Source organism: Choloepus didactylus, chromosome 21 (assembly GCF_015220235.1).
Source record: "Choloepus didactylus isolate mChoDid1 chromosome 21, mChoDid1.pri, whole genome shotgun sequence".
NCBI lineage: Eukaryota > Metazoa > Chordata > Mammalia > Pilosa > Megalonychidae > Choloepus > Choloepus didactylus.
The window spans coordinates 38,256,272-38,276,658 of NC_051327.1; the positions used below are offsets into that span (position 1 = coordinate 38,256,272).

Genomic DNA, 20,387 nt, shown 5'->3' on the forward strand with positions numbered 1-20,387 from the left:
GGCTCACTCTGATTAATCGAGCTTCGTTCATTGACCAATTCTGAACCAGTCACTGTGGCCAGGAGGGCAGGATGTGCTGATTGACTTAAGCTATTCAGTGCTTACCTGGATCAGGACTGGGGTTCATTCCACACGAATATCTTGGTGGAGTGAGTTCCTGGGAGGGGGTTGGATGCTGGGCAGCAGACAACAACAGTCCCCCCACCCCCGACCCCCTCCTGTATCCTGCCCCTGCCTCTCCTTAGGGAGAAACAGAAGCTCAACACAGGGAAATGACTTGCCTGATACCACTCAGCTTGTTAGAAGTAGAGCAGGGGACAGGCTGTGGGGCTGGGACTGAATCCTTTTATTGCTTTGACTCAGTTCCAAAAACCTCCTCTCAAGGAGTCATCGCTAGCAGAGGGAGCTGGGGAAGCCTCACGTGTTGGGAGATGTAATCATAAAAGGGATGTTAAATTGCACCATGCCTGTCACCTTAATTAGCAGCCCTTGATCATTTATTGCTTATTGACAAAAGACAGATTGAAAATTAGGCCGATTTCTCCTTAGCAGAGCTGCCTTTTGCATCTGATCTCTCTGGGGAATGGTTTGGGGTCTCTAATTGAGGGTTTTGGTGATTGGATTCCTAAGTCATCACTGCCAGCAGTGGGGCTGCTCAGCCGTGATGAGGCCATTGTTCATTGGTCCTGGGAGGTGCTGGTGTGGGGTGGGGGGGAGTGTTAGCCTCCACGTATGAGTGTTTCTGGAAGGCACTGTTTTGGAGTTACTGCTGGTCTTCACTGTTGAATGCCACAGAACAAGTTGCCCAGGAGAAAGGTACCAGAATGTGATTTCTTGGTGTTTGAGGACAGAGAGCTTGGCTCCAAGAATTCTTTCTTACATTCTGCCATTAGTGCCAGAATCTCTAGTCTGAAGAATGGAACTCCTGAGGCTAATCAGCTGCCTGAACTGTTCTGGGAAGTTTATTTGCCCATCCATCCACCCAGCCATCTGGCATTTCCAAAAGCCCATGGTGGATGGAGGTGGGAAGAGTGAATATAGAAAATGGTTTGACCTCCAGTCCTCAACTTCATCGTGGTGAAGAGGATCAAGGCTCTGAGTGCTCCCTACCCCTGGCCTTATGAAGTGACTGTCCCCATGGACGACGAGCACCTGGGCCCCAGCTCAGGGGAGACAGCAGCCGGGCCTGGGCACTGCCCGTTTCATTCATCCAGGAGATGTCCAGTGAGCACCTCCTCTGGGGGCTGCAGTGCGCCCGGCTCTGTATTTTCACTCTTTCACGTAATCCATAGGAAGCCTAGCAGGGCAATATTATTTCCCCACTTTATAGAAGAGAAAAGTGAAGCTCAGAGTAGTAGGGTGTCTTGGTTCACATAGCAAAGTCATAGTGCAGGCCTAGACCTGTGTAACCCCAGAGCCTCTCTCTAGGCTGTCTTATGGCCAGTGGCTTAAAGATATGGACTCGAGATCCTCCTCTGGCACCAGTCCTGGCTGTGCCATTTACAACCCTGTGCCCTTGGGCAAGTTAAATAAACCCTCCAAGCCTCAGTTTCCCCATCTGTAAAATGAAGATCGTTGTAGTATCTACCCCTTAGGGTGATGAGATATACAAAATGTGTAGCATGGGGCCTGGCACCAAGCAAGAGTTCAGTGCATGTTTCCCAAGGCTACTCCTCTACCAAATTGCCACAAACTGGGGGTGTAAAGCAGCACACGTTTCTTCTCTCGCAGCTCTGAAGGCCGTAGTCCAAAGCCAAGGTGTCAGCAGGGCCTTGCTCCCTCCGAAGGCTCTAGGGAGGATCTTTCCTTGTCTCGTCCAGCTTCTGGTGGCTCCAGACATCCCTTGGCTTGTCATTGGATCGCTCCTGTCTCTGCCTCCATCTTCACGTGCTGTTCCCTTCTTCCTGCATGTCTCTCCTTTCGGGATCTCCAAGACACTTGTCATTGGATTTAGGGCTCACTTGGATAACCCAGGATGGCTCTCATCTCAATTATGTCTACAAGAACCCCTTTTCCAGATCAGGTCACATTCCTAGGTTCTGGGGGTAGGGCCTAGGCAGATCTTTTGGGGGCCACCTCAAACTTCTACATCTGCTATTTTTTTTTTTTTTTTTAGAAGACACAAGTAATACATGAATACATGCCCAATGTAAAAATTCTGTCATTAAGTTAAAGTTAAAAATCTCTTTGGCCACTCCCCTCCCTGGGGATAACTGCCCTGGCAAGTTTGGTGCTTCTCCTCCACATCTCTTTCCAGATCTGTTCCAATAGAAAGGCATGTTATCATGTGGTGTCACCCCATCCCCAGGAACCGTGGTGGGCCCTGGGGGCTCCAGATGAGTGGAGACTCAGCCCCGGAGCTCAGTCAGCTTGCAGACTCTAAGGGAAATAGGAAGCAAAGTGAAGGTCTCAAGGCAGTGTGGGGGTGCTGGGATAGACACACAGACGAGTACTGTGGGGAAAAAGGGGCACTGTCAGCTCTGTCAGGTAGAGTGGAATGTCAGGTTCAAAGGCTTTACAGAATGGGGACCCCTGAGCTTTGCAGGCTTGGAAAGATGTAAACTAAGAAAGATCCACATTTGTGGAGTTGTGGATAACTGTGTAAGTGGATGTGGCCAGCGGCAGGAAGTGAATCTAGACAAGTAGTTTCTTGAAGATCTTGGTTGTTGTCCTTAGGGATGTGGATTCTTTCTTTATGGGGTAGTGGCTTTCCAGCTGTGTCCCACAGGGCCCCTGGGCTCTAAGAAGAGGCCGTAGCACCAAGGGGGGTGGGGAGGCAGAAGGAGACAAGAGCTCAGGGCTTCTCCCTCACCCCCCGCTCTGGACCAGAGCAGGCTCTTCTCCACTGAGGGGCTTGTCAGCACTAGAGTCACCCTCCTCCAATCTTTGACAGGTGTCCCAAACCACCCAAACAGACATACAGATGAAGCAGAGCCTTTGTGCTTTGGACAACGGCTGTATTAACAAATGACAGTCATAGGTACAGACTGACCGAAAGACCAGACGGAACACCACCTGGGTTACTTTCTAAAGTAACCTTTCAGGTCTTGTCATGTGGAGGACATATAAGGAATTGGTGAGGTTGGGACGCATGGCAGCACGAGGGACCACGCTGCCCAGGACTAATGGGATGTGCCACTTCCAAGGCCTGAATCTTAGCAGCCCATTCTGCCATGTTCTGAGAAGCAAGGGGCACCTCAGACCTTCTGGAAACCTGAGATCCTTTCTCCAGCCCCAGCATACCTGCCTCTGTCTGGGTACACACAGGGGCAACCCCGCCTGGGCTAGGTGTACCCCACCAGTCACAGATGCTGCCGTTGGACAGATTGCAGTGTGTCCACCCAGCCATTACATAAATCCTCCTCCCTCACCTCCGGCTCCCCAGGCAGCACAGCCTGGTCCACATATGTTTCTGGGCCTGTGGACTGAAGACCAGGGCAATTCTTGTGAGCCTTGGGACCAGCTAAGGGCCCCGCCTGGGACTCGGTGTGGCGTAGTGTCGCAATAGTTCTGCTTGCTCGGAGCCCTGAGGTTTCAGGCACTCTCCCAAGCGCTTTACATAAATCGTCTCATTGAATCTCCTCAATGACCCTATGGGGGAGGTAGAATTATTATTTCTATTCTACAGAGGTAGAAACTGGGGCACAGAGAGGTCGAGTAACTTGCCAAGCTCACACCACTAGGAAGAGGAAAACCGGCATTTGAACGAGGGCGGCTGGCTCCCGGCTCCATGCTCTCAGCCACTCTCCCCAAAACTGAGTCCCTCAGCTCTGCTGGCAGCAGACTGCTGTCCTGTAAGCACCGGTGGCACTGCCACTGACATGGGGCTCCTGGTAAGATGCCATGCAAGAGAATTTGCTAAAAAAAAAAATGAAACCTTGAAACCACAGGTGACAGAAACGCCATGTGTGTTTTCAGCCTGGGATGACTCATTCTAGACAAGTGGCAAATGCAGATGCCAGCTTAGTGTTAGTAAGAAAAGAGCTGAAGGGATAAAAACTAAAATAAAAAGCTTTCTGTTCCAGAATGAAGGATAGGTTAAATAAGAGACAGAGAGTGAGAGAGAGGGGGCACAGCACCCAGGCTTCCATAACGATACACAGACACTGAGTTGGCTAGTCACTTCCTGGTGCCTGAGCACTTAGCACTGATTGGCAGGGAAGCGGGGCTGTTAGATTCTCTTTGTTCCTTGTTGCACAACTGAATGGGTCTAGCAAATGCAGCGGCCCAGGGAGAAAGCCGACAGCTTTCTCTAGCATCCACTCTTCCCAGTGGCACAGTGCTCTGCTGAGAATGGCCAGTGCGTGTGCCCTGAGATTCCCCAGAGGCAGATCAGGACAAACTTTGGATTCTTAAAAGCAAAGAAAAGGTTCCTACCAAAAACGAGCTGAGAGGGAGATTGTTAAAGGAGCACTCCAGGTTCCCAGCAGGCTGCACCCTCATTCCTGTTACCGTTTTGGTACAGGGAAGTAAAGGAGAAGGTGCCACTTTTTGAGAGCTGATCATTTGTGATGGTTAGTTTCATGTATCAGCTTCGCTAAGTTATGGTGTCCAGTCTGGTCAAACACTGGTTTGCTTGTTACTGTGAGGGTATTTCCTGCCTGGGATTTACATCTATAATCAGTTGATTGCATCCATGGCTGATTGCATCTTCAGTCAACAAAGGAGATTGCCCTCAGCAATGTGGGGAGTCTCCTTATCCAATTAGCTGGAGGTCTTAAAAGCCAGAACTAAAGATTTACAAGGTCAGAAGAAGGATTTCTGTCTCAGCTTTAGCCTTGACCCTTGCTGGAATCTGTAGCCAACCAGTTTCCCCTGGGTTTTCAGACTAAGGACTTGAGCCATCACCCTTACTGAAGTGTACAGCCTGTGACCTGCCCTGTAGGGTTTGGAATTGCCGGTCCCCACCGTTGATGAGCCAATTCCTTATAATAAATCTTCTGTGTGTTTTTTGTTTGCTTGTTTTTGAAGACCCCTGACTAATACATTATTATAGAGCAGGCAGTGTGCTGGCATTTTACAAGTTTATCTTATTTGACATTGCAGTGGTCCCAGTGGATGAGTAGTGGCCCTATTTTACAGACGAGGAAACTGAGGCACAGAGGAGTTATAAAACTTGCTCAAGGTTTCACAGTTAATAAATGGCGAGGCCCGGGTCCTCCCGGTCTTTCTATAGGACCTCAGGAGCCATAACTTCTCAAAAAAAGAGCTTCATGAGAAACAAACCCCTCACACTACCTAGAGCGGCCTCCAGAATGGGGATTTCTTACTTCTAAGTGGTGAAAATTAAATTCCAGGAAGAATTCCTCTGGGAGGAAACATTCCAGAGTCATTTTGCTTTTATCTGCAAATTAACAGCTAGCACGGCGCCTCCTCATTGCACTTGCAGTCATCACACTTGTAATGTTAAAAATACAGGCCATACGTGTAGTTAGCAGCAAGTGCAGAGACGTACTCCTGCTCCAACTGCCCGAGCATCTTCACTTCTCGTTTCAAGAAACTGCCTTTCTGAGATGCCAAGCCTTGCGGCTTCCCTCCTGGAGAAGGGGAGTAAAAGGCCTTCAGGGATGAGCCTGGATTCTTGTTTGGCACCCAGGTTTCTCCTGGGGAGGTGGCAGGTGTAGTGGAAAAAGCACAGCTTGGGATTTGGCCAAGTCTGGCTTGGGGTTCTTGCTTTCCTGGGGGAACCACACCTATCCTCTGTGAGCTCCCGTGGAAGATGGGAAGCATAATTTTCATGTCTCAAGGCTGCTCCGAGGAGTCCGTGAGTGAAGGCACATAAATGCTGGCTCCTTAAAGGCCATTTCTCATCCTTTCTGCATCAAGAGCTGGGGCCTCACTTTATCCTCAAGCTACTGTGATAGCTACCGTGTGTCATTTCATGAAGCCGTGGAGCTCAAAGGTTTCTTCCTGACGTGTTTCCCTGAAGTTACAAATAATCCCTCTACATCTGTTCCGTTATCAGGAGTAGAAGTTGGCACACTTTTTCTACAAATGACCAGAGAGTAAATATTTTCGGTTTTGCAGGCCATGCTATCTCTGTCACAGCTATTCCACTCTGTTTCTGTGACATGAAAGCAGTCAGAGATAAAACATAGACATCACGGTGGTGTGACTGTGTTCCAGTGAAACTGTATTTACAAGAACAGGTTGTTCATTTAGAAGAACAGGTTGAATTGGCTTGTGGGCCATGGTTTGCCGACCTCTGATTTAGCTTATGGGGAGGCATCCTGGGTTTAGATTCTGGAAATGGAAAAATAAATGAACCCAGTCTCCACCCAGAGGGTTTCCCCCAATGACAAGCCCAGTCCTGTGTGTTGGCGGAGAGTTCTGTTTGCAAGAAGGGAGCATGGTGGGCAAGAAGCCCACCAGCCACCTCTGGTCAACCCAAGGGCACACAGATCAGCTCCTGTCTGCAGTAGTGAGACTGTAAAGGGATGTCCATCCTTTAAAACACCATCCTCTCTTTCGCTTGGGTCTTTTCGGTCACCTTCCCTTCTGCTGTGTGGGTAGAGTCAGAACCTTCCTTGTTGTGAAAGAGGTTCCCTCAGGGCAAGCTCTGCTCACCTTCCGTCTGAAATGTGGCACATTGAAGGGAGGCGGGAGTTGGCAGAATGCCGGAGCGGGTGTCTAATACTTTGAGTTCCTCCTTAGAGCCCTTTCCTTGACCCTCATACGGCTGCCTCAGGTGCTGAGGGGGACGCTCTGAGGAAAGGAGGCGCTGAGGGCAGCTGCCCTACAGTCCCCACCGGCAAGGAGCACTTCCACTCGGTTCTACGCGGGAGTGAAGGGGAGGGTGGGTGTCGCCTGGCAGGAGGTGGGTCTCCAGAACCCTCCCTCTGCCTTTTTCCAACTCTGATGCCTGAGAGTTTAAAGGCGGAGTCCTTCCTACCCGGCTCGGCTCACAGAATCCTAGTGAGATGATATGGGGTGGAGGTGGGTGGGAATTGGGAAGAAGTTTTTATTTACTTTACATAGTCATAAGATACACACTTAATATATAATATGCACAGTAATTATTACAGGATTAATACTTCTTCATTGTAGAAAGCATAGAAGAGTACAAAATATAATAGAAATTAATTTTCCATCCCTGTGAGCTATCTGTCATCTTGCTGCTGTATTTCACTCCAGCCTGACTGACACACAGGCATTGTAAGTCATATTTAGGAATCGTCCTGGGCATGTGCAGTTTTAGCCTGTGCCCTTTATTAAACAGATACCATGAGCTTTTTCCTATTCCATTAAAATTTATCAAAAATTTATTGGAGGGGGCTACAGTTTTGAATTTGTGTGTTCAATTGGTAATACATTTGATTTACTTAAAAACTCAATGAAATGAAAGGGTGTTTGTTCAATGAAAAGCCCAACTCCCAGTGTTGTGAGCTGCCCCCAACCCCATCCACCAGCACCACAGGTGCCCCTTTTATTAGTGCCTTGTATTTTGCTTCTATAGCTTCTTGATGCAAAAGCAAACAAATACAATTTGATATTTGTAATTCTCCTTTTTACACCCAGGGGGTGCTTTTGCTTTCACTCAACATGCTATCCTGGAGATCCACAAGAGTGCACAGAAAGCTATCTCATTCTTCAAAAGTGTGCTCAGGTTTTGTTATTTTAGCACTCCATCTTAGAGATGTATTTTATCTTACAGAAAGGTAGCAAATGGAAAATTAGTCTCTCTTCCCTCCAGCACCACTCCTAATCTGTTGTCAGTGGTAGCCACTGTTACTATTTTCCTGCATATTTTTCCAGAATTATTTTTATGCCTGTACCTTTAAGAATGTGTTTATATATATGTATACAGAAAACCTTTTATTTTTTTTAACCTGGCCATCTCATGTAGATAAGCCATAATTTCATGGACCATTCCTTTAGATTGTTTCTTTTCTTCTCTTTTCTTTTTTTTACTTGTCTAAGCAACAAAAAGGGGAATGATCTTCAGTGTAAGTCTTGGTTGGTGTCTCCGATTGTTTCCCCTGGATAAATTCTGGGACTGCAGTTCTGGGTGAAAGGGCCTGCATGTTTTCAGAGGTTTTGAAACATGTGACCGCATTACCTCCCTGATGGAGTGTACCATGTCTCCTCCCAGCCACCCACAGGAGAGTAATGGTCTTGCCGTAACAGTGAGGCCATGCTAACCCCAGCCCAGCAAATTCCTGGACCAGTGAGGCCTCAGGTCTATGAAACTCCTTGCTGTGTTCACAGGAGTCTCTCAGTAGGGCCTGCTGCCTGAACCCAGTTTACTTGCTTAACTCCGGATATGTGTAGAGGCCTCGTTTTGCCTCATTCTCCCTCTAGGCTGCCCCGTATGGTGTGAGAGGCACCCCTTGGAGTTGGCAGAGCAGATTTTACCTCCAGTGTTGAGAAGAGCAGAGCACATTGCCTTTACTTCTCAGAAAGGGCCATGTTAATATTTTAGGCCACCATCCTTTACTGGGAACTTCCTGTTTGCCTGGCACTGTTGGGAGCAGTTTAGAGGTGTTAACTCACTCTGTCCTCAGGACAACCCTGTGCGTGTTACTGCAATTGTCCCTGTTTTACAGGTGAGGGCAGGGCAGCGCAGGGGGCCCAATGAGTTGCTTATGACCACGCAGTCAGGAAGAGGCGACTGGGATTTGATGCCGAGAGCCTGGGCTCTGTAACTACTGCATTCTCCTGCCCCAAAGGCAGAACCCACTGTTTCTTTAGGAATTCCCCCTAGGGTCTTCCAAATCTTTATGCAGGCAGATCGTCTTCAGGCCTCCCCTTCATTTGCCTTCTAGTGCACTGACTTTCCCGCTGTTTGCTGAGGATTCATAACAGAAAGCCTTTGGGAGGGCTGGATTTGAATCCTGGCTTTGCCTCTTCCTAGCTGTGTGACCTTGGCACATGACGTGACTGCTCTGAGACTTTGTCTTCATTTATAAATGAGGGGACTGCTTCCCATTCCTGTGATAAAGATGGTAGATAACCTGTGTAAGGTGTAAGGTGTGAAGCGTGCAAGGTACGACACAAATGTTCTCCTCCTCTTCCTCGTCACACCACTCCCTTCTCTATTCCGCTTGTATCCTCTTAGTCTTGACCAAAATTCTTAAAAATCTCGCCAGTTCAGATTTGATTGGATCAAAAAAGAAAGCTCATTCCCGTTCTTTTGACAATAATGTCACCATATATTGAGCGTCTGCTGAGTGCTGGCCACTCTGCTAATGACTTTACAAAGCAATTGTGAATCCTGTGGCAGCCCTGAGAATCCATCTTCCCAGCTGAGGGCGAGGGAGGTGCAGGGCTTGCCTGAGGTCACCCCGGCAGATGGGCACCTCCTGGGTTCTCAGCTCCCCCCAAGGAGTATGGTCAGACCCCTAAGCGATGCCGATGGGGGCCCTGAGGGGTGCCAGGCCGTTTAGTTTCTCTCTCCAAATCCTGTTCTCCTGTGGCCCTTGTGAGTCTGAAGGGGAAACTGCGTTCTGCTGACTAGATTGCTCATACGTTAGGAGGAGGATAGGGTGGAGCCCCTTTTGGGGATGACACTGGCCTTGGACATTCGTGTGCAGCGCCTGCCTGTGTGTGTGAGTGGTGCTCATCAGACAACAGTGACTGTTTTTCCCACCGCACATCTGATACCCGACATCTCCAATCCTAATTAGGCCTTTACAGTTCCAAAATTACATGCTTGTACGTGCCTGTGATGATCTCAATAGGATCAGCAGTCCTTTTCCCATAAACATAATTGAGATCTCTCATGGTGGCATATTTTTATTACTGCAACACAGTCCCCAACCATCCCTCCACAAAATCTCTTATTGTTTTCCAGTAACTGCTCTTCCACCTCACGCTAAAGGGAAAATGTTCGGCAGTCACTGAGAGGCAGAATCCTTCCATCGTTATGTAAACCGTAGTAACTGTTCTGCGTTTTCTCTCCCTCCCTTCCCCTCTCCTGATGGCAGGTGCCTGGAGATTTGAGTCAGACATCCGAAGACCAGAGTTTGTCGGATTTTGAAATGTAAGTCCAGGGCGTCTGCTCATGAGGGGATCCTTAGAAATAGGGTTCTGTTGTTTGGCTTGTGTCCCAGAAGCCCGTGGGGAGGAACAGAAATCATTGTTTAAATCTGCACAATGCTGATTTGGTTATTGTGGAGGTGGGGAGCTGTTTGCCTGAGCCTAGCCTTCCAGCATATTGTATTTCCCTGTTGGGTATTTAAAACATTGATTTATTGTTGTTGTTTTTGAATTTTTGCTGGCATTTAAATGATGGGAGATTTCACCTAAAACTTCAGAATTCTCTATTTTCCTTGACTCATGGACCCACATCCCTGCGTGGCCACAGTTGGTTGTCTCCTGCAGAGCACCACAGCCCCCGTTCCTCCCTGTTGCACTGCCCCGGCCTGTGTTGTCATTTCATTATCTGCTGGAGGCAGTTGAGTTCATGACCCCTGGGCTAGCGGAACCAGCAGTGGTTCAGTGCACTGGTCTGATTTTTGGTTGGATTTGGTTCCATTTAATGCCTCTGTTGATAACCCTTAAGGAGTTTAGTTGGTCTTCCAAGTGTTTATTTCTGAGCGGATTGCCTTGGTTTGTGGGCAGACGATTGCCTTGGACTGTGAAGAAGGTGGGGTGAGTCCTGGCTATGGGCCGGCAGAACCTCCCTCCTCTCTCATTCGGTCGTGGTGAGTGGAAGAAGGTTCAGCTTCTCCAGAGAAGGTGTCAGCTGGGAAAATCCTCCTCCTGGAGAGGGAGGGGAGGGCTTTGGAAAGAACATTAGTGTCAGTTAGGCTGACCTGCATTGAAATCTTAGCTGAGGGCTCCATCGGTGTGACCTTGGGCAGGCCACGTGACCTTGCTGCTCCTTAGTTTCCTTATTCATGAGGACACCGAGCTTGCGGGGTTGTATCAGTAACCACAGTGAGATTACGAAGACCACAGAGGGCCTCAAAGAGCACTGAGTACTGGCAGAGGAGGAGGCTAGGTTGGTAGGTGAGAGGCCGAGGTGGCTAAGAGGTGAAGGATGAGAACCCAGGGCGAGTCGGCCTCCTGTGGGCTTGTGGGTGGGGAGCACAGCATGAAGATGAAACAGGATGTCAGCCTGGCAGCAGGCAGGGTGGGGCCAAGCTGGGAAAAGGGGTGAAAGCCACAGAGGGGGGATCTCAGAGATGACGGGTGCAGTGGGTGGTGAGGCAAAAGAGACTCCTTGTGAAAGCAAGAATTTTCCGAGCACTTATTGGAGGTCAGGTAACAGGCCGGGTGCCTGGTGGGGGGTGAACAAGCCAGCCCCTGCCCTCTAGCAGCCTCTGCCCGTGCAGCCCACATCATCTTGTCCCTGGAGGCTGGCAACATCCTCCTGACCTGCGTGCTCCTCTGCAGTGAGGCCAGAGGGCAGCAATGGGGCCATTCCCCCCTCAGCAGGAAGACCAGAGTCCTCATGGGGCTTACAGGGAAGTCCCTGGTCAACCTCCTGTTTCATCTAGAGCCTCCCTCTTCCCTCCTTGCACACCAGCCACCCCCGCTGACCTGACCCCACCTAATGTTTATTGTATTTATTTAACTCAAATGTACACGGCCTTTACTCTGTGCCAGGCCTGCTGTAACCCCGTTCAGCCCCTCAGCAGCCGTCTTAGATGGGCATCGTTTTATAGCCAAGGGATTTGAGCCAGGATGGAAACCCAGGTGGTCTGGATCTAGACTCTGCTCTTCAGAAATGCCTTTCCTGTGCCTTAAGGAACAGTCCCATCCTCAGACTCCCCTCCCCACCTTGGCCAACTCTCCTCCATGTTTCTGAAAGCCTGGCCCAAATATTGCTTCCCCAAGGAAGCCTCAGGTGCCCCTGGCCAAATCAGGCCCCTGCTCTGCTCACTGGCATCCAGTGTTCCTGGGTGGTACTTGTCATGATGGTAATTCAGTCATTTTTATGGAGATTTGTCTCCCTCCTGAGATAATAGACTGCACGCTCCCTGAGGGCAGGCACCACATCTGCTTTGTTTATTGTTCTATCTCTGTAATGTAGTAGGTTCTCAAAAAATACTTGTTTAATGAGTGGATATATGAACAATGAACTCATATCAGGGAGGAAGATGGTAACCAATCAATTATGAAAGCACGTAGGAGAGGCTTAGAAAGGGAGAAGCACCTACCCAGCCTGGGCTGACCTCACTGCAGCCTTGGGAAGTTGTCCAGCCTTCCCCTCTCCAGGAAGGTTAACATAAAACAGAGTGTTAGATGTCCTCCTGCACCCCCTCTGGAAGATAAGTGAAAGGGACCACTCTGGGCACTGACACAATTTGGGGACCTTTACAGGAAGATTGTCATTAGATATGCAAACCAATTTGATGGCTCACAATTGCAGTTTGTACTTTGAGCCCTGGAGAAGTGATCAGTAGGGCTTATTTTGCCCCATGAAGGATGCCACCACCTCAGTTCAAACGCAGAAGAAATGCTGCTTCAGGAGAGAACCATTGCCTGAAGGGCTATTTTCTTTATGAAAATAAAAAGCTCTTTACTCTTGAGGTTGTGAAAATGTTGCATTGTGGAATCTTCCATCATTATTTCAAACTATGCTCCAAGCCCAGGAGGCTGGTGAATTTTTATGAGCTGCTCTTCAGAGAAAGGGAGTTTGGAGAAAAAAGCTTTTAATCCTGGACAGCTCTGAGTAGAGGCCAAGGCAGGAGAACATCCAGAATCATGCAGGACCGTCTTGATAGCTGTAGTTATTGATCTTGAAATTTCAGTGGCAGTCAACTTGTCATCTCTATGGATCCAGCCAGGCGGGAGTTTGGAGGTGGCGTGTGTGAGTGTGTACATATAATGGCTTATAAGTTTAAAGCCATCACATAAGGCAAAATTGTCATATAACCAAAATAACAAAATTACCCTTGAAAATCACTTAACTAGCCCATGGGAGGATTGCATGGTATCAGATAAGTCAAAGCATGGACCCACACATTGGAGGTACTCAGTAAAAGTTGTTATATTTGAACTTAAAAAGGGCTTGATTAGACCCATAGACAAAATGTTTTTGGAAAAGTTGAAAGAGTATTTGGGCCCCGACATCCTGGTTTTCCAGTTTGCCATTTTCTGTTGTGTTCCTCCCTGGCTCCCCCTCCACCAGCTGTCACTCTGATAGCCAGAATGTTCTTCTGAGCTCTTCCATGGAGGCTGATCCTAAAGTGGGACTCAGGGTCTCACATGGGCACAAGGAGGAGGGCAGTGACCCCACTGGGTGAGCAGGAGCTCAGTGGCCTCACTGCACACAGCCCTTCACAGCGTCACTAGGGCTTCCAACGCCTGTCCCTTTGTTCTGGATGAGGAAGCCGAGGTTCAGACTAATTCTGGCCGAGGCCACGCAGCCAGAGCTATTCTAGCTCTTTCCCACGGCAGGGCACTGTGGCATGCATGTACATACAGACATGCTAAATGTATTTATAAACAAACTGCCCTTAAAGATAGTCTTGGGGGACTGAATGATGAGACTTAGCCTGTCCTTTAGTTTCCTACTAAGTGTAATACAGGTTGTCATAAATGGCTTCTACGTAATGCCTTTTAAAAGGGAAGATTGGCTTTTTTTTTTTTTTTTTTTTTAATTTAAGATTGAAATGACCAATTTTGATCTCTCTCTCGGTCAGATCCAACCGGGCGCTGATCAATGTCTGGATCCCATCGGTGTTCCTCCGGGGCAAGGCAGCGAATGCGTTCCACGTGTACCAGGTGAGCGCGGGGGTCCCCCCTTCCTGCTTGTGAGGCTGTTCTGCCTCTGGGGGGTGGAGCCCTCCACTTGGGAGGCCCTCGCCCTCCCGCTGCTGGAGTCCCTGAGGGTTGCTGGGAAGTTCCCACCAGCGCTTGGGTCGGCGCCTCCCACTGGCGGGTGGTGCCTCACTCCGCGGTCGGACATGGGCTTCTGTGATTGGCCAGCTCAGGATCATGTGACTCCACTGGAGGGAGGGTTGGAGCTGACGTCAGCCGAGAGTGGAGACAGGTGGTTCCCCAAAGAAAACCAGGCTTTTGAAAATGGATATGTGATAAGCAAAAACGCTATCCCTTGGGGTGAAGATGGGGGTTGAGTGCCTTGGAGCGTGAGAACTTTGCCGTGGAGGTGATTTTGCCTCAGTAAATGGAACCCCAGTTTCCATCTTTCTATCTGACTTTCTGATGCTTCTTTCAGCGCTGCCTATTTATCCTCCTTTTTGTCTTTCTTTCTCTTTCTTACTGTGGGTCCTGATGTTCAGTCTATTCTGTTCACTGTTTTGTTTTCACGCTCTTTACTGCCCCCAGGTTCTACTGTCCTCTTGTATCACAGGAATTTTCACAAAGTTCTGTTCTTACTCCCCATGAGCTCGGTGAAAAGCCTCAAGTTTTGTGACATCTTGCTTCATGGGGAATTGGCCTATTGAAGAAGTCCTCTTGGCTATTAAGATGTTTTCCCCAGCGACTGGGGTGATGAAAAAAGGACAGTGAGCTTGAAAATAGCAGCCCTGGTTTGAATCCAGTAACCTTAGGCTAATGTTAGTTTCCTCAGCCGTGAAAGAGAAATAATGATGATGCAAACCTTACAAAGCTGTTGTTGGGATTAGGAGCATGTGGCACACAGACGGCTCTCAGTCCTTGCTTCTTGCCTTCCAAATGGTCGCCACATTTGGGCTTTGGTGGCAGGTACTGGTGGTGAGCATGTGATACGCAGGAATGGGTTTGAGTACATACATGTGAGTTTTACAGTCGTACAAAAAAATGAGCTTAAGTTTCACAAAGAAGCTTGCACCAGAAGGTCATTTTAGTTTACGTGTTCAGGTTGGCAACAGTAGCACACTAATGAGTGTTAGGAGAAATCAGAAGGTTCATTATGTTTTCAGCTCTGTTTTAAAAAAGAGAATTAGATACGACAGATTCTGAATATCTTCTCTTCCTTTCTTTCTCTTTTTAACCCCCCCCCCCCCCAAAAAAAAGTCTCTTATTTCAGTGCCCTTCAAGTTCCGCTTTGTGGTCATTAGAAAGCTGGGAGGTGTTGCCTGGTGGATTAAAAAAAAAAAAAAAAAATGAAGCAGACAGCTTTATTTTAGAGTGAAATTAAAATGTGATATCATTTGAGAGGTTTCCTTGGCCTTTCATTTTTGCCCTTTCCCCCCCTCACCCCATAAAGCAACTTGGCACTTTCTAGCTTCTGAAAGTCAGCTATGAAATGAGACGGACACAGCAATATGCCGTTGCCAGGGAGATTGTTTCCACAGCGGTCGAGTGGCATTAAAGCCGTTCTCTCCCCATCCTTCACTGTTTCCAGAGCTTTCCTAGGGGTGGTCCAGCCAGTGCACTGAGGACATGTCCCAGATTTCAGCAAGCCATGGGCTGGGCATCTCCCACATCACCCAGAGCCACTTAAACCCACACCTTGGACCCTCTGAAGTCTTTCTTGAAGCTACAGTGTGTGAAATAGCACCTCTTGCATGCAATTGTTTTTCTCTTTTCAACTAGTGGTGCTTCTGATTAGTGCTTGAGGAGCAAGATCTGAGCATGTGTTTGGAATCATTTTAGAAAGCCCTTGTTATGACTTTTTTTTTTTTTTAAACTGTAAAATGATATTGGATAGAAGGTGACTTTTAAGATACTGGTACCATTGGACATTGTTTTTCTTAGTTTTTCTAAAGAAAATGCATTAAATTTAATTTCCCAAAAGATTTGAGTTAATTTAGAGAAGCTCATAGACTGGAATGATAAAAGAGAAGTAAAAAATAAAATATCAGGGTCAGATAAAATGTGAACAAAGAGTTTTAAATGAAAAGTGGAAAATACATATAATTGTCATGAGATCCTACATAGTTGCTTTATTAATGGGTGAATTTCCTGGCAGCAACTGTGAAAATGGAAATGTGGTTAATTGGATAATTCTCAGTGCTCATAAGGAGACAATATGTTAATTCCTTAAAGGGAGCTGTAAAAGAAATGTCTACCCAGGGCTTTGTGATTCAGCAATAGTGACAAATGTAGTAGATGATCCCTGATTATGTTTGTGAGGAAATTCACTGTCAGGTTTCATAAGAATTCCCTCAAGGGAAGTCAAGGATATAGCCCCAAAGCCAAGGTCATAACCCCAAAATGAACACAAGCACTGAAATTCTGGAGAGCCAAGGTGGTAGGGTCAGAACATGTAGTTTTCTCAGTGGAGTTGTGTCGTCCAATATAACATATAATCTTCGATTACAATGAAAAGGAAATTAAAAATTCACTTCCTTAGTCACACTAGCCACATTTTAAGTGCTCAACAGCCAAACGTGACTCCATATTGGAGAATGCAGATAGAAAATATTTCCATTACTGGAGAAAGTTCTATGGATACCACTGCTCTAGAGCCATATTCTCCCAGAGCGTGGGCAAGCAAGATTATTTTATGTCTGCTTCAGTCGAGTTTTAGAGGGACGGAGCCTGGGCATTAATTCACAAATCCTTCAGGGAGAAGGATTTTCAGCTCTCTTTCCTGGTTTCTGATTACTTGGAGGAGAAAGTCTCAGTGCGTTGCTACTGCACCTCTAATCCTTCTTTTAGCACAGACAGAGGAAGGCAACAGACTTGATTCTAATCACGGGGTTTGGTTTTCATTGTGTCTATTTTTTACATTTGCCTTCTGGTTATAGCACAGGATACTAGTTTTCCCTTTACCATGGTGATGTACAGTTTCCATTTAAAATAAATTTCAGTAAAAAAGAAAAGCAAGTCCACATAATGAAAAATACTAAATAAATGGCAGTGAAAACACAGGAAGTTTCAGGACAGTGCTATGTGAATGAGTGTTTGGGAAACACCGATCTAAGGAATGAATAGACTATGATAAAATAATATCAGTTGGAGGAGGGATCATAAAAATAAGCTGCCTCACTGCTCCATGTGTGTTAACATAAAAGAGCTCATTCAATCGGCAAATAGTTCAACAACCCTGCGAGGTAACAAACTCTTGTCTCCCATTTTATAGAGGAAGAAACTAAACCGGAGAAGCATCTGGTTTGATAACCTGTTTTTCAGCCCAAGTAGCATTTTCTGACAAAGTGCTGCGTTGCAGAGATTCTGTGCTACTGACTGAGGGTTGATTCAAGCTCTTTCAGAATCTGCGAAGCAGCTGGGACACGTGCCCTATTGTGAGGGGAGCCAGCCAGCCTGACTGAGATCTTGCCTGTGTGGATGGATGGTCATCTGCATCCCTGAGACAGTGGGCCAGAGGCACGCCGGCAGCCACACCGGAATGTTCTCTAGAAAGGCTCTGGGCCCACTGCAGTGCTGCATCAAGTCCTCCAAATCCCAGAGTCAGGCCAACACAGTTTGCTGTGGAAAGTCAACAGAGCAGGTGCTGGTTCATGGTGACCTCCTCTGGTGGTAGAATGTTTTGGGGGTGCTCCTGCAGAACTTCTCATTTGAGCAATGTCAGGGTCCAGAGAGCCTGCCACGTGGGACCAGTCAGGACACGTAGGAACCCAGGTAATTCACTGCTGCCTGCAGTTACTGGGCCTTCCCCAGTTTGTCGTGGAAGACACCTGGACTCCTGTTTTGCACAGAGGATTCCAGCAAGAAGTGCTGTCCCTTGACAGGATTGAACACAAGTTATTAAAAAATCCTCAGACCTTGTAACACTGTGGTTTTTGTGCTGTGCTCCTGTGTCACACTAGGTGGGCTGAGGTGCGTTCCGCCACTAAAAGAAAGAAATGGCATCCTTTTCCCAGCTTTCAGAGGAAAAGTAAAGTCAATGTCTAGAGTTTTCCCAACTTGAAGTTTTTCATCCATGAATATTTCTGACTCCTGGCACCTGCTCACGCTTGGCTGCCAGCAGGCACTAGTCACAGACAGAATGATTACGTAAGCAGCAACAAATAAAATGAATAACTTTAAAAAACCCTCAATCTACTGACCAGTCTTCCTTAGTTTCTCTCTCTCCCTCTCTCTGTTACCCTGCAGGAGTGTTTGTGAGTTTGATTTTTCTATCAGTTCCATGTGACATAGTTAAATTTATTGTTCATCAAATGGTTCCTAGTTTATCTCTTTTCAAATGTTGATCTCATTTCCCAAGTACCCTGACTTCCAAACACGTTGGAGATTCACTGTCTTAAGATCCCACTGAAGTTTAGTAGAGGTCTGCTGGCCCTTAAGCAAACATGACAGCCACTACTGCGGTATGAAATAATACATCAGGGCGCTTACTTTCTGAATCCTTGGGTTCCCTCCCTTTGAAAACGGCCTTAACTCTTAAGTGCTGCGGGAACCGGTCCTCGCCAGTTACTCTGTGTGGGATTAATTTCCGCCTTCAAATTTAGCCACCAGAAACATCGTTGGCTATCGTACAATATTCCATTTGCTTCGCAAAACTAATTAGTCTCCTTTGTAAAGGAGTTTGCTTTGTTTCAGCCAGACTCTTTTTTTTTTTTTTTAATCTCAATTAAGTCCCCTTTCTTAGACAACACAGGGTGAAGGCTCAGCTTAGAGGAGTGGAGGTTCCCCAGGAAGACTTGTCCGATATTTGAGGTCCCATTGCAAGGGGCGTCAAGTAGCCTGGACGATTATTTTTTAAAGGTTGATTCCAGCTGAGCATATTTATATATGTGATACAGGGAAGATCCATTATTTTTCCTATTAATAATAGGTCACAGGATCTAGGTAGCTGCATGGGGCTTTAATGGTTTGGAGGATGCTGATGATTTTGGACTTCGGGCTTTGAGCTGCTCAGCTCTTCCTTTTCATCCTCTTTCCTAAAATGGTTCTCTCCTTGGGCCCTCAACTTTTCTTTCCCCTGCAGCTCTGTCTTTGTGCTCACTTCCAGTGTAGCTGGGCAGACAGGGAGGAGCTCGTTAGGTCAAGGTGAAGGGGGTGAGCCAAGTGCAGAACTGTGAGCCGCAGCTGCAGTAACGTGGGCTGTAAGAAGCCTCAGTTCTAGCGAATCCCCTTCCAGATTGGGGGTGGGGTGGGGGGAGTGTGGGACGACCAGTAATAAGACTAAAGTGATTCTGTCTTTTGCACGTCTGGCCCTTCCTGTTGCCCGTATTGTACATCAGGCCAGCAGGAAAGCCCGCGTGGACCGAGTTAGCCATTGGCGGTTTGGTTTCTGCCCTGCAGTCCAGCCATCGTTGGCCCCTGTGCCGTCACATAAGCAAAACCGCGGGGACACTTGGCTTGGTTCTTGTTGTTGCCCTCCCTTGGGAACCTTCCATCCCACCAAGTCTAGCACCTGCTTTTCCTCGAGTGCTCAAGGCCTCAGGGAAAGCTTGATATAGGTGACTTGTCTGAAAACAAAAAGCAAAAAAACTCAAAGCCTGTTTCCTTCCCCTGCAGGTATGTCTTACTATTAATCTCTCTTACAGCTTTTATCTTTCCTAATAGAAAGAACGTGGTGTTGCTTTTTTTCCTTTTCTTCCACTGTATAATTCCTTTATTCATCCAAAAGCTGCATTTTGAGGGCCTACGGCATCCAGGCATGTGCTAGATTCTGTAGCGCTGGGAGGAACAAAACTTGACCTTGAGCTCACCCTCCCCGACCTTACAGTCTAGTGGGGGAGACCACTGCTGTCAAGTAAATGCAGCATTGCCACTGTGATAGGGGGCATGTGGTGCTTTACAGGTGGGAGGGACGTAATACCCCTTACCTGGCAGAGTGGACATGACAGTGGGTGACAATGCGTAACTGACCCAACAGTACAAATCTACTGTGGAAGAATTGCCTTTAGTGATAATAATAACCACTTGACTTGGGATATAAGCACAGACATAATTTCCCCTCTTTAACTGAATGTCTCTGGACATGCTGGTGGGTTCAGCAAGCCTTTATTTAGCACCTACTTATGAAGGGCTCCACGTCAGCTGCCATGGGGGCTGCAGGAAGCATGGTGCTTTGTCCTCTTGGGCTCTGAGTCCAGTGGAGAGGAAGGACCTCCATTCAAGTAGCTGAAATGCAAGGCTGTGTCTGTGAGAGGTTCAGCAAAGACTTTGCCCTGGGCAAGCTCTTCTAGCTGGGAGATCAGGACGGGCTTCCAGAGTAGGGGCCTAGTAAAGAGAATCCAGTGTCATGTTTACCTTTGCACGTGTGACTTCCCAGAGGCCTAGACTGAGCGCCCAGCCCCAGGAAGTCCTGTCTTGCTAGGTGGGAGCTGCCCCGTGGGCCTGGGTGCCTCCTTTTGAATCGCAGCCCAACCGTGTCTCACTGAGTCCATGGGTTGGGTCAGGGAATTCCCTGGCAGCTCCGAGGTGCCCACACGTCCTCCCATGGCTTTGGCAACCTCACGGCCTTCCCTGGGGAGCTTTCCCTGAGGTGGGGTCGTAGTCAGACCCTGCCCCTGTGTCTGTAGCCGTGAGCCTGGCTCCTGTACAGAACTGGATTACTTAAGCACAGACGTCCTTGATTTCCATTTGTGGGATTAGAGTTGAGGTGAGCCTCAAGGGGGGCACTGCCCCCTCCT

The 20,387-nt window shown here is 47.8% G+C and overlaps 1 protein-coding gene across 2 annotated transcripts in view; it reads left to right on the forward strand.

Moving 5' to 3' along the window:
- SNX29 (sorting nexin 29) overlaps positions 1–20,387 on the forward strand; it is a 582,670-nt gene that overhangs the window by 393,338 nt on the left and 168,945 nt on the right. For both annotated transcript variants that reach the window (XM_037814025.1, XM_037814026.1), the window contains exons 17-18: positions 9,927–9,982; positions 13,596–13,677. In XM_037814025.1, the coding sequence (XP_037669953.1) occupies positions 9,927–9,982; positions 13,596–13,677 (138 nt within the window). The remainder of the gene's footprint in view (positions 1–9,926; positions 9,983–13,595; positions 13,678–20,387) is intronic.